At 43.0% G+C, this 13,142-nt stretch overlaps 1 protein-coding gene across 1 annotated transcript in view; it reads left to right on the top strand.

The window, feature by feature from the left end:
- ITGA2 (integrin subunit alpha 2) overlaps window positions 1-13,142 on the top strand; it is a 70,516-nt gene continuing 57,374 nt past the window's right edge. The window contains 1 exon segment of the mRNA XM_037373591.1: window positions 1-138. Coding sequence (XP_037229488.1) covers window positions 96-138 — 43 coding nt within the window. The 5' untranslated portion in view covers window positions 1-95.

The raw sequence follows: 13,142 nt of genomic DNA, 5'->3' as shown, positions 1-13,142 counted from the left end.
AGCAGGTGGTGCGCAGTGCCGCGCTGGGAAGCGGCCAGCTCGGGAGCGGCACCGGCCCGGCCTCCGCACCGCACCGCACCGCACCGCGCCGCGCCATGGGCTCTGCGGGCGCGGCGCTGCCGCTGCTGCTCGCGCTGGGTAGGTCGGTGCTTCCGCGCCGGGGGTGGGCGGGTCCCCGTGCCGCCGGGGGGGCGGCCGGTGCGGGCGGGGGGCGCGGGGGCGGCCTCGGCGGCAGCTGCTGCCTCTCACCGCGGCGCCGGGGACGGGGCAGAGCCGGGCGGCGAGTGTGTGGCGTCCGGGCCAGGGGCGCGTTGGCTGTGCGTGCGTGTGCGGTGCGGTGCGGCGGCATCTGCGCAGCGGGTCCGGCGCCCCAGCTCCCGGGCTGGCGTGGGGTTCGCCCTCCCGTGCAATGGAGCGTGGGCGCCTGCGGGAGGGGAGCGGGGGCAGCCTGCCGTGGGAGTGTACGGCTACATGGCGATTGTGCCTTTTTAAAGGGGACGATACGCGCCCTGTGAATGCTGTTCCTAATTTTCAAGAACCCTCTAGGTCTGTTCCCACCCCGTTGGGCAGATGTCGCTCCTTGGAAAAGGACAGGGAAACTTGAACCATCGCCTCCTTCTCTTGGCTGACTAAATCACCATTACATATATTTTCCTGGGAACTATAAGCCATCATATTCACTTGCCATGAGCGAATTCCCAAGCACTTTCAGAGTTTAAACATTACTGTATACTCTCACAAACCCTTAATTAACAAGTCGGTGAAGAAGCAGCTTAAAACTGAGCTCTCACTGATGAGCTGTTCTAACTTGTTCTTTCAGTAACTATAGCAAACGCTACAGTGGAATGTGCGGCTGCAGGGTATGACATCAAACACAAAAATATTAACCTGTGATGAGATACACAGTATGCAAACGATCTGGTAATAAAAAAAAATAATCTTAGCAGTATCAACGGGCACAACATTCACCCTGCACTTTTGCTTAATCCATCCTTTATTCTCCTGGTTACAGTCACTGTACAGCACCAGGACCATTATCATGCTCTCGAATTCATGGGCTCTTAGGACTTGCAAAGGTTTATAGAGTGGTGCTGAAAGCAGAAGATAAGGACTGATTGCAAGAGGAGGATTCCCCTGGCAATGAGACTGACAGAAGTGGGATAGGTCTACTTTGTTCAGGCACTGTCAGAGATTTGTCTTCATTTATACAGTTGAAAGCTGTCATCGTGTTGATTTCAGATGTGTCGTGACATTTGATGTTAGTGGATGTAATTGCTGAGTTAATACTCAATTAGGCTTTTTTGATCTTGTAGAAGTAGCAGGGAAGAAAAAGCTTCAGAACAGGAGCATTTTCCCTGAGCGACTGGGAGTCCTGCTGTGATAGTACTGTTGTAGCTTATGCAGAATTGTTTTGAAATTTATTAAATTCCCATCAACTGCTTTACTTTCAAAGCTGATATCTGTGAATTTAATTGGGCTACCTTAGCTGAATTAGTCAGTACTTCAAGAAAATATTCCAAGTTTATTTTAAACTTGATTTTTGTGTCAGTATATTCACTTCTGAATCGTCAGCGGTATTTAATGGCCCACATAGGGTATTGCTTTATTGTGTCTCCACATTAAACTAAAAGTAATGCAACGGTTAGGAAGGGTGTGGGTTAGTCATTGTTGGTGTTTACTTCTGTGTTTGGAAAATCACTGACTTTTTAGGTGCTACAAGAAATCCAACAGAACTACCATTTTGATAACATGACTTTGCTACCAAACCTGTTACTCCTTGATCAGAAAGTATATAGCATACAGAAGCAGGTTATGTTAAATCCTTCACTTACAGTTATTCCTCTTAACAGGGCTGTACAACAAAGTGTGATGCTCTATGTTGTAACACGCTGCTCTTGGCTGCTTAGAGATTTGCTATATCTAGTTCCTTAAATTTACATCTTAAGTTTTTCCCTTAGCCTGTTCTTAAAAATCAGAGTCAAAATAGCCCAGCTCTTTCTGAGAGTGAGGTCAGTGGACAATACAGTAGCTTTCCTGTTCTCAGTTGTGGTAACATTTTCATTGGAAAGTTCTAGTGCCTTCATGCTTCAGAGGAGATATTTGAAATCTGGCAGGAAGGTGCTGTTTTGTATAGTCTTGAATATCTACCTAAATTTGGCCAAATAACAAATCTTTGGAGAACTGTGTTCCTCTGGAAAGAAATCTATTTTTATCAGCTTGATTCTAATACAAGTTCTGTCCATCCTTGGTGTGGAGCTTGTCAGACTTCCTCTGCTGTTGGAGTTGTAGTGCGGTGTAGCTGTTTCTGTGTGAGGACTAGGTCTACGCCTGCAAACACAGAAACTCTCTCCTGTGTTCTCATGTTATTTGGTATTTTTACAGCGGTCTCTGTTGTTTGAGGCGTTCTGCTTTCCAGTTTGTTTCTGGATCCTGGTCCACTGATTGTCTGTACTACATGCTGTTAGCTGATTCCTGGGCTCTGAGTGAATCAGCTTGTTCTCCATTTTTTGAAAATAATTTATTTCTGAGTTAATTCTCAAGTCATAGTGTTGAAGGACCATGTCTAGTGGAGGAAATAATATTTAGTAAGACCTCACCTATCTCAGCAGGCCTACATATTAAAGCCCAGCATGAACCTTCCTCCAGCAACCAAGGATGTGAATGATACAACTCTGACACATCCTTAAAATCTCCGCTCTGTGAAGTATATAGGCCTTGCACTATGTAACTCTGAAGTGGAAAATCATGGCTAAGTAAGGGTTATGCCTTTTCGTAGAATCATAGAATGGTTTGGGTTGGAAGGGACCTTAAAGACCATCTAGTTCCAACCTCCTGGCCATGGGCAGGGACACCTTCCACCAGACCAGGTTGCTCAAAGCCCCATCCAGCCTGGCCTTGGATGCTTCCAGGGATGGGGCATCCACAGCTGCTCTGGGCAACCTATGCCAGTGTCTCACCACCCTCACGGTAAAGAACTTCTTCTGATATCTAATCTAAATGTACCCTCTTTCAGCTTGAAGCCCTTCCCCCTTGTCCTATCACTACAAGGCCTTGTAAAAACTTCCTCTCCAGCTTTCTTGCAGGCCCCTTTGGGTATTGGAAGGCTGCTCTAAGGTCTGCCTGGAGCCTCCCCTTCTCCAGGCTGAACAACCCCAGCTCTCCCAGCCTGTCCTCACAGGAGAGATGCTCCAGCCCTCTGATCATCTTTGTTGCCCTCTTCTGAACTTCCCTCGATGGGTCCCTGTCCTTCTGACACTGGGGGCCCCAAAGCTGAGTGCAGTACTCCTGGGAGGGTCTCACACCACACATGCACCATTTGAGGACCATGAGATCTCAAGCCTCATGGGACCCAGGCAGCCTGGAGGAGAAAGCAGCCTTATCTGAAACTGGGGGGTGGTGGTTCTCTGCAACTTTGGATAGAAAATCAGAATTTCCAAATATAAGCCCTCATCTGTTTGGTACATATCTGATCCATGCAGATGAAAAACATCCTGTTGTCCTAGGGCCCTTGTTGGCAGTGGGCTGTAGAGCTGTACAGAGGAATAGGAGAGGATCCCACTATAGATTTTTTCTTTCAGATGATTTTTGTTTAAAGTGGGATGAAAGTTGTGATCAAAAAACAGAGTTTAGCATGCAAAATTTAGGAAGTGCCTGAAGTAAGTTAGCAACCTGGATTTGTTCCTTCTGTGCATTAATGCATCATGCTGTCACTGCCTGTGGACAGGGTAAGGTAGTATGATCAGAGAAGAGGTTGGGGCTCCTGCCATACTTAGTTTTGAAGTCAGAAGGTGTTCTATGAATGAGGAAGAAAGGTAGGATGAAGGGAAGTTGTATTTTTTTTTCTTTTCAAACTTGGATTCTTTCCTTTTTTTGGCACAAAAGCAGAGTGCAATTTCAGGCGAGTCATTTAAATCAAATCTTTGACACGTGGTTGGAGCTTTTGTGTTCATCTCTTTCTCTTTGCTCAGCCCTCGGTTCTCAAAACTGAAGCTGCATTTTCATGATCTGGTTAAGCTGACCTCAATCTGGGGCTGATGCTGCAAGGACATTTCATCCACTCCTGATTGCATGTTCCCACCGGTTTCCCTGTGCTACCACAGGGGCTTGGTCTGGGGAGCAGGTCAGGGACCCATTTGCCTGAATAATTTTTTCCCATTTTTGAGCCAGGTCAGTTTTGGAGATGAGCTAAACCAATCCTGTTCACTTGAGCAATTTATTTAAGCATTAGCACTGGCACGGGGGACAGGCAGAACTTGTGGCCAGAGGAGGGAGGGAAGCTGGAAGAGTCCCTTTCACTGGTAGCCAGCACTTCCACTGGCTTGAGCTGGTTGTGGAAGTGCAATTTGACATGCAAAGCTGCTGTGTATTCACAGCTGTGAATGAAGTCAATGGAAATTGTATTTCAAATGTGCTAAGTATTCTGAAAAAATAAGGTTTTAGCTGTATCACTAGATACTCAAAAACAGCAAGTACTTTTGACCTTTATCTTTTCTTTAATGGGGCTCAGGACGATCTCTCATTTCACTCGGTTGTTGAAAAAGAAATTCTCTGTCACTTGCCAGTACTTTAAGGTGCTTGTGGTCAAGGTATGTAGAGATTAATCCACAAGGAAGCTGCTAATTCAGTAGGTTAAAATAGTATTCATAAAAAGTACAGGGCCATGTACTGAGCAGTAAGGACAAAAGCGATAACTCAATAGCAAATGAAAATAGCACACTTTGTGCAATAAATGAAGCCAGAAGTCTGGGTGAACAGGTAGTGTGTGATCATAACGGATTTGCACACATAGCAACTTACAGCTGTACAACCTGTCTTAACTTCTGCCTTTCTCCCTCTTTGTGCTCATCTTCTGTTACCTTGCTTTTTTATTATTGTATTTGAGTAACGTTAGTATTAAAAATCATTCAAAAATCTGGCAATTGTTTGAAAACAGGACTGAAACGGGAGTGCCTCATAAACTGAAATTATCTCTAGTTTTTCATACTTTCTAAGAGAGTTTGTCAGGTAGTAGGAGTGTTATTATATATTATTTTTGGAGTTTGCCTTTCGTAGCTTTGCACATTGAAGTAAGGCCTCATTCATACTGTATTACAGGACTTGTATTTTGTACAGATGATGCTTATTTTAGAAAGCATACAGGGTATTAACATAACTTTCCTATCACCTTAACAGTTAACATGTATTTGTGCATAATTTGGGCAAAATCAACATAAGACCTTACCAACAAGTTTTAACTGTGTGCTGCCTGGCTCTGGGACAGTTTTTCAATTGGTCTTTGCTTCTTTGATTCAGTAACACAGAATTTTCGTGGAAGAAGTCAAAGAAGTAAAAGGACTGATATTCCTTGGTTTTGTTGGGTTTCTTAGCCACTATATAATTGTGGTCTTTCCTCGTTACTGTTAATCTTGAATGAATGAATGAATGAAAGTGGTTTTTGCATGTAGTTCACATAATGTATTTTTATGAGGGCCAATAACTGGAACTGCCAGCATAATGGCTTCATGTCAATACAGCTAAATGTGAATAAAATACTTTCCTCTAGGCTTAATGCAGGTAAGAGGGAGTTTCTGTATCTTCCATTGGGTAAAGCAAGTCATTTTCCCCAGCAGAAATCTTGGGCAGTCTGTGTACCCAGTGTTGTTGCTTTCATGTGAAGGTTTCCTTTGTTAGGCTGCGGTGGCCGGTTCCCGTTCCCATGGTGACCGTGCCGAAATGCAGACGGGACACAGGCGGGATTCTCATCGGCGTGGCCATGCACTTGCATACCAACACATGTTATCTGCTTGGCTTAGGACATTTCTATTAGCAGTTTTAACGTTTAGGATTTCTTTTTCGCCTAGTCGTGTCTGGCCCTGTGATACCGCACCGGGCTAAGATTTCAGACCCTGTACAGTAAGAGGACAGCAAGTTGATAAGCTTATTTTTTGTGTGAATAAGTTGTCTGTACTATTCCCATGCAGATTAGTCAACGACATAAGAGAACTGCCTCAGTCTTAGTTTTGATTTTGGTTTAAAAAAATAACAGAGAAAGATTTTTATTTTTAAGCCGTTAGGTGAAAGACTGACACATACCTATGCTAAATAGTTATGTGAACATACCCGCTTCTCAAGGCACTGATAAAAGGATAATAAAAATAAATGAATGTGAATTCTGTAGGATAAATGATACCTTCTGTCTATATTAGCTGAGTGTGAGTGTGCATCCCTCACGCTGCACTCGTTTTCTAGAGGTGGCAAATACTAAAGGCATCTAGTAGAGCCAGCATAATCAGTGTGAGCATTTCCATCACTTCCAAATCAGGCTGGGAGCATTTCAGGATCTTCAGAGGACTAAGTCAGTTTTTATTTTCTCCTGGAGCAGCATATTCTTTAAAAATCTAATGAGACTCATGTATTATTCAGGACTTAAAAGAGGAATTATACAGGCAAAGAAGTAAGATCAACACAGGCTTCTAGAATGCAGGATGAGCGAAGACATTTTGTGTATAACCGAATGGCATCTGCATGGTTGAATGTCACACATGATGAATGTCACGGATTCTTTTGTCCCTTCCAAATTACTGGTAGACAGGGTGAAGGGCCTGGAAGTTATGCACAGCCCTGGTGGAACTCTTTTGCCTTATTCCGGATTTATTTTACCCTTTGAATCCTGCTTCTAAGTTCATCATTCTTCCTGTATTTCATACAGGATGTTCTTTTTATTGGCCAGGGAGACTTGTGTGACTGTGATTGGTTATTTCTAAAGAACAGACAATAAAGAAATCTTGAGGAAAATTACTGTTAACAACACACTTCTGGAAGGGAGCGTATCACACAGTGGAAATACCTAAGGAAATAATGGACGTCGGGGGGTGGGATGGGTTGGTGGTGAGGAAAGATTACATTAGGGTTTTACCTTTTATCTATCTGCCTGTCTAGCTCCCTATTTCGAATATAGCAACCCTTAAGCAAGAGAACTGGCAGCAGTTGATGCTGTGTTAAGGCTGTGATACAAAGCGGTATGTAACAATAAGACTGCGGATGCCCAGGCTGTCTGACCCACTGGATTACCCAGTAAACAACTACCTCAGCAGTCTGCAAGATCAGACGACTTACCTGAATGAGGAGCAATCAACCCACAGCTTGGCTCACGTGAGTTTAGTGCAGCGATGGATGCCGTTATGAGAAGTTGTGAACCCAGCAGTGTCCTGGGGATGCGTCTGTGTCCTGTTCTGTGCTGCCTGAAGTAAGGCAGCTGCCCACATGTAAACCAGCTGGATTATCTAATAGGCTGTCTACCTCTTCCACATACACAGCAGTCACTTCTTGCAACTTTTCAGTTCTTGTGACTGTTGCTTTCACAGTTGAAGGGAGACATGAACACATACTGGGTAAGAAATTCTACTTCATTACATAATCTGCAGATCAGTAAACTACTGGACTCTTAAGCCTAAATTTACTCTTGGCTGGTCCTGTTCTGTTAGTTGAGTAAATGTCTATGTAAGTGTCCAAATAAGGGCAACCTGTATCAAGAGTTAGAGACCTGGTTTCTTAATAGCAACATGCTACAAGAAGGAAGGTAAAACACAGAATAATCCCATTGGTAGACACCTGTCTGAAGCAGAAGCAAGTAGGGTATCTTGTCCCTGGGCAACTAGTGTGTCCTAGATGGTTACCAGATATTATTGCAATGGAAGGTATGACTCACATGTTTCTGTGCCTGTATCCTTATTTCCGTTTCCTATTTGAGGAGAATGGTAATTGCTCAGTGAAGAAAGGAGCAATGTTTCATTAAGTAGGTTTTTACCAATTCTGCTTTCTTAACTGTAAATTCTAATCAGACCGTAAGAATAGCTTCTTAATGATGAACACGGAGCAATTTAATCCGGTATTCCTACTGTCATGTTAAACAGTGGGGTTTCCTCAGACCCTTTGTATTTGATCAGCCTGTCAGTTTCCCAAGATGAGACCCTTGTGTCCAACCAGCCTGACCGCTACCAGAGTTTTGACAGGCCACTGTATCAGAGGGTGATTTGAGTAATCTGTTCAGGGACTCCTGCTCACAACATCATGGAGTCAAATCCTTTGTAACAACTACTCAGAACCTATGGAGACTTACACAAAACGAATTTCAGCTGAAGATTTTTATTACACAGAATACAAGTTTGTGACAGAGTAAGGTTTGAGAATTGGTGGTAATACACTGACTGCAAAACAAGCTTAAAACTTCACACTTAATAACAGCTGGCATGATGTAGTCATAAAGTTCTTAGCCATTAGGCATCCCTGTGGGGCGGGAGACAGGTTCAGCCCATGGACTGATCCCAGAAGTTATGATCGAGTCTTCCCTAACTTCTCTCCTCATTTGTCCACTTTTTATATTGCATATTCATTTATCATACATGCAATAAGTTACAAGTTTCTCGCTTCTAATGCAAACTAGAATGCACCCTCAAACAGCACTACTGAAGTTCTTTTACTAGCTATGCATGCTCCCCAAGTTGGGGTTTGCCCTGTTCCAGAGCAGCTATTTGAGTTGGAGGTTGCGATCTCCCAGTACCACAATTACCTTTGTCTTGCTTTCAACCAACTTGCTGTGGGTTTCAACACCTTACTGACTTGTGTCTTCTTGTGGCCGGAACTTCCTCGCTTGGAGGCTTCTTTCTGCGTAACTTCAGATAACGGTGTTCTTTTCCCCATCCGTTCTTTGTTTCCTGTCCTTCCCAAGGCTGACTCCCTTGATTAGAAGTCCCTTCATTCGTAACAACTTTAAAAAAATGCTGAATCAGTTTGTGGTAATTTGTGAGTTTAGACAACAGTTCTCTGCCCTCCCCACCCCCCTACCCCCCTGCTTTGAACTTACATTCGGGACCAGTCCATTTTCTTTACATTTACATGGAGCTTGAGTGAATCTAGTCATACCTATTTTTATTACTGGTTGTTATTATGTACCAGCGAGGTTCAGTAGTACCTTGGAGGCAGGTAACTTTGGGGTGGAGGTGTGTGTTAGTATTACAGTGAGATGATTTCATTTGAGGAAAGTAATTTTGCCACAATGGTTGTCTCAGCACCAGACATCTTCTCATGTATTCTTCATGTGACAACTGCTATGCAGCTTATCAGCTGTGCAGTACCATCAAGTTTCCGTTCCACCAGGCAGCACAACAGAGCCCGGCTGTGGGGTCTCCACTCTGTTCCACCCTCTGTTACTCCTGTCAGCATAGTAAAGTAGATTATGTGTGTGCCAACCATCCTGAAAGCAATAGCTGTATCTTACTCTAAAAAGCTTCCTATAATACTATACTTCTGTTAGGTCCCAGTTTTCTCTAATCCCCCCAAAAGTAATTTTCCCACACCTACTGTGTAGTACAAAATTCAGAAGTACTGTATGTGCAGTACTTCAGATACACGTAGAACTGATTGGATTTATAGATGCTAAAATCAAGTGTAGTTGAAATTTCTCGAATGAGAATTTAGCTAACCTTTCCGAAGTGGAAAAACATTTAAGTGGCCTGACACTTCATCTAACTGTGCCCACCAAAGAGAGTTCCCATTTAAATATTTCTGAAATGCATATAGGTCAGATTTAGAATAGCAGAAAAGACTGAAAATGAAGTGACTGTTAATATGGGCAAAAAATAGATGGAGAAAAAAATCCAGCAGCACTGTTTGGATGGTAGTCCTTTAGTAGCTCTGCTAATAAGTTATCCATTTGACTATAGCCTGATATCCTTTCATTTCCCTGTCTGTGCTCTCTCTTTTTTTGTTTTTTCTTTTCCAAACTGCCCAAAGCCAGTTCATCATACTGAATGGTAAAAAAATACTTTTAAGAGTCTCTAGAGTTGTCTTTCTGAGAAGTTGACAGCTACAATAGACTCTGCTTCTCTGAAGACAAAAAGCAACTGTTCTGCACTTGTGGAAGCAAGTATTATCTCAAGAAAACTCTTCTTAAATGTACGTGGGCCCTTCTCTCTGACCCCAAAATGTACAATGGCTGCATTTTACAAAAAAGGTAAGTTATTTCCAAACTCTGACTAGAGATAGCCTGTCATCACCTGACCACAGGCGTCTCAGATACACTGGAGTCTGCGGTTGCGGGCTGTGAGAGTACCTGCCGCAGCCCCACTTCACCTGAATCCTGGTACCCCCCACCTCAAAGCGCAGAGTTAGGTGCCTTCAACCCAGCAGAGACATTTAGGTGCCTTTAAAGTACATGAAAAATACTTGCCTGCAAAGCAGGAAGGCTCCTGCAGTTAAGCAGTGGGTCGAGGGGAACGTTTAAACTCCATCTTTCTCAGGTACTTGCGTGAGGTGCCCCCTTCCCCAGTGGTCAGTGGTGAGGAAGAGCTTTGGGAGGCAGGGGTCTAGTTCAGCTTTTTTTCAAGAAGTAGCTGCCTGAGAAGTGATGGTAATAGCTGCCTGGGAAACATGGGCTTAGTTCTCCCTTAAGGCTCATGGTGATGCAGATTTACCTTTCAAACTTTCCCAGAAGCATCTTTGCTACCGGGCAAGAGAAGAGCTCTCCACTTCTGCTACTGAACCTGGGTCTCGGCTCATCCCGGGGCGGGTGCGCAGTGGCATTCCCAGGCATGGAGGTTGGACTACTCATGCAGATAGACAGTGCATAAAGATCAGTTATTTAGCTGTTAAGTCAGTTAATTATTTAGAGCAGAAGTTATTTTATCAGGAAGCATTTGTCACCTCTAGCTGTGATACCAGAGCTGGGCCTACAGCAGGGCCAGAGGACGCCTTGCTCTCAGGAGTGCTTCTACACCTGTATCTTATTCGGGATTTTTATGCAAATTTGTGCTGTGAAACCTAGGTGACATTATTTTAGGTTTATTCTGGGTTAGGCAGCTACTGAAGTCTGGGCTTCCTGGGTTGTTTCCCTCATTTTAATGAGCCCGTATTCTGCCTAGGCCTTATCTGCTGCCAGAATTAATCATTTCAGTATGCATTAAGAAGGAATTTCAGGTGAGCAACTGGGACCACCTACCTACTGTTGAGGCTGCTGAGCCATTAGCTCCCCTTATAATCAGGGGAGGGAAATAGTTGTTAAGTCTGCTATAGGAAAACAAAAGTTGTGATAATTATAGCTCTTCCAAGTATTATATTATATATCCTGTGGTGCTTTGGAGGTTTTCTTTTTGCAGGAAGCTGATGCAGCAAACTTTTTACAGCTGAGGCTGTTCTTGTTTATGGGTCTGTGTACAGCTCAGAATGCTGAGCTCCTGTCTTGCTCTTAAAAATCTGTGAAGGAGGAACAGGGTAAAAGTATCCTGAACAGCATGATGGCAGGGTCACTCTCTAACCACTGCAGTCCTCACATGGCGGGCAGCAGTGCTGGAGTGGTAAGGGGATTGATGGTAATGGCGAGTCCCTCAGCCTTTTTCTAATTTAGCCTTTTCAGGTCACATTGAACAATGATGTGGTATAATACACTAATACGTTATAATACACTGAAATTTTCATGTAGCCTAGAGTGTGATAGTGCAGGGAAGTACAGACACTTTTGGTTTCTTTCCCACTTCTTGATACCTGTCTGCAAACATGCGTTTTCATCTGTGTACAAACATGTTTTCATAGCAGCTGAGATGGGCAAATGCAGCACATGGGGCACAGAGACAGCAGTCTCATCAACTTCTGTATGATGACATGCATTTCCTCTCTTACAGTCATAATGTGGCTCGTGCTTCCCTGTCTATATTTGGAAATGTTGCTGGTTTTAAAAAAGGGTCAACAACTGATAATGTGGACACAAGAAGATAATTTGCTGGAGTGAAATGCTGCTTGAAGAGTCAGTCTTTGTCATAGGGAAGCAGGCAAAGTGTTACTTTATCATCATTACTTGTGAAGCCGGTGACCTAACTGCACATAGAACATATAGGTGTGTTCAGCTTGTTAGCCTCATGTACTTTCAGTTGCTCCATGGTATCACTGAGAACACATTGTGGTGCTCTTAAGGACAAAGTTGGAACAATCCTATGTTTTGCACGAAGATAAAAGAAAAAACGCAGTTTATATTAGAAAATGAAATTTATTTGCATCTTCTGTAAAAGAAAGTTTTTTCCACTGAACTTAATGATAGAAACATGCCATGATAATAAATTTGGGTAGGCTTGAATACTTGCTGTCTTTATTAAAAACACATAATAAGTTGTCAGTCCTGCTGGAACTGCTCTTAACCATTACTTTGAGATCAGTCAAAGTGTATGCAGTAGGTTGTTGAGATTTCTTAATTCCAGATGAAGAGCATCTTATTTGTCTGCTTTGGGAGCCAAGGAGGACACTGTGTAGACCACAAACAGGGAGTTACCAAGAGAAAGACAAGTCCTTCAGAGCCATGGGTAATGCAGTCATGGGTAAATTTAATTGGATTTCTTACTCTGCAGCAGTGCCACAACAGTAAAATAGACAGCACCTAGTTGTGTTATCTCAGTATCTCAAACTTTTTATTCACAATTTGGATGTTGTATCATGTTTGAGTTGCTTTTATAGCAGGTTATTGCTTACTTTTTGGTGCAGATTCTTGGATCATAAACAGTTGTTAACTGAAAGACAGTGACTTGGGCTTTCACACACTCAAGAGACTTTCAGGCTGGAAGCTGACCTACTTCCAGGAAGAAGCAGTCAGCCAACTAAACCAAGGAAGTTTGTTAAAGGGAGGGAGAGGAGAGAACAAAGGCTGGTGGGAGGGAGGATTTGTTACTAAATGAGGCATTGTTTTTTTTCTTTCTTCTGGGTGGATTTTTTGTGTTGATTGCTTTTTGGGATTGGCGGTGGTGTTTTGGTTTTGTTTTGTTTTGGGTTTGGTCTTTGGTATTTTTTTTTGGTTGCCTACAGTTTCCTTCTACCCTAAATGTTATACTTTGTTAAGTATTAAATAGTTAGAGATATTGTACCTCATATGAAGAAAACTTCGGTCTCAATATAAAAGAAAGTAAAGCAAATAGATGAAGCAGTGAAATGAAGACTTGCCTATTAAGGCTTCTGTAAACATAATGAAATACCAACAAAGTAACTGAAATGAGGATTATAAAATACTCTGATTTCTAGTACAAAAAATCCAGTGTCTTGCAACTCGCATTCTTCGCTGCTCTTGATTACGGTCAGAAGTTCACATTGTCTTTATTTAGAAGGTTGTTCTCAATAAGAAATCTGTT

The sequence above is a fragment of the Falco rusticolus genome, chromosome Z, assembly GCF_015220075.1.
Source record: "Falco rusticolus isolate bFalRus1 chromosome Z, bFalRus1.pri, whole genome shotgun sequence".
NCBI lineage: Eukaryota > Metazoa > Chordata > Aves > Falconiformes > Falconidae > Falco > Falco rusticolus.
This window is presented reverse-complemented; position numbering and strand designations above follow the sequence as displayed.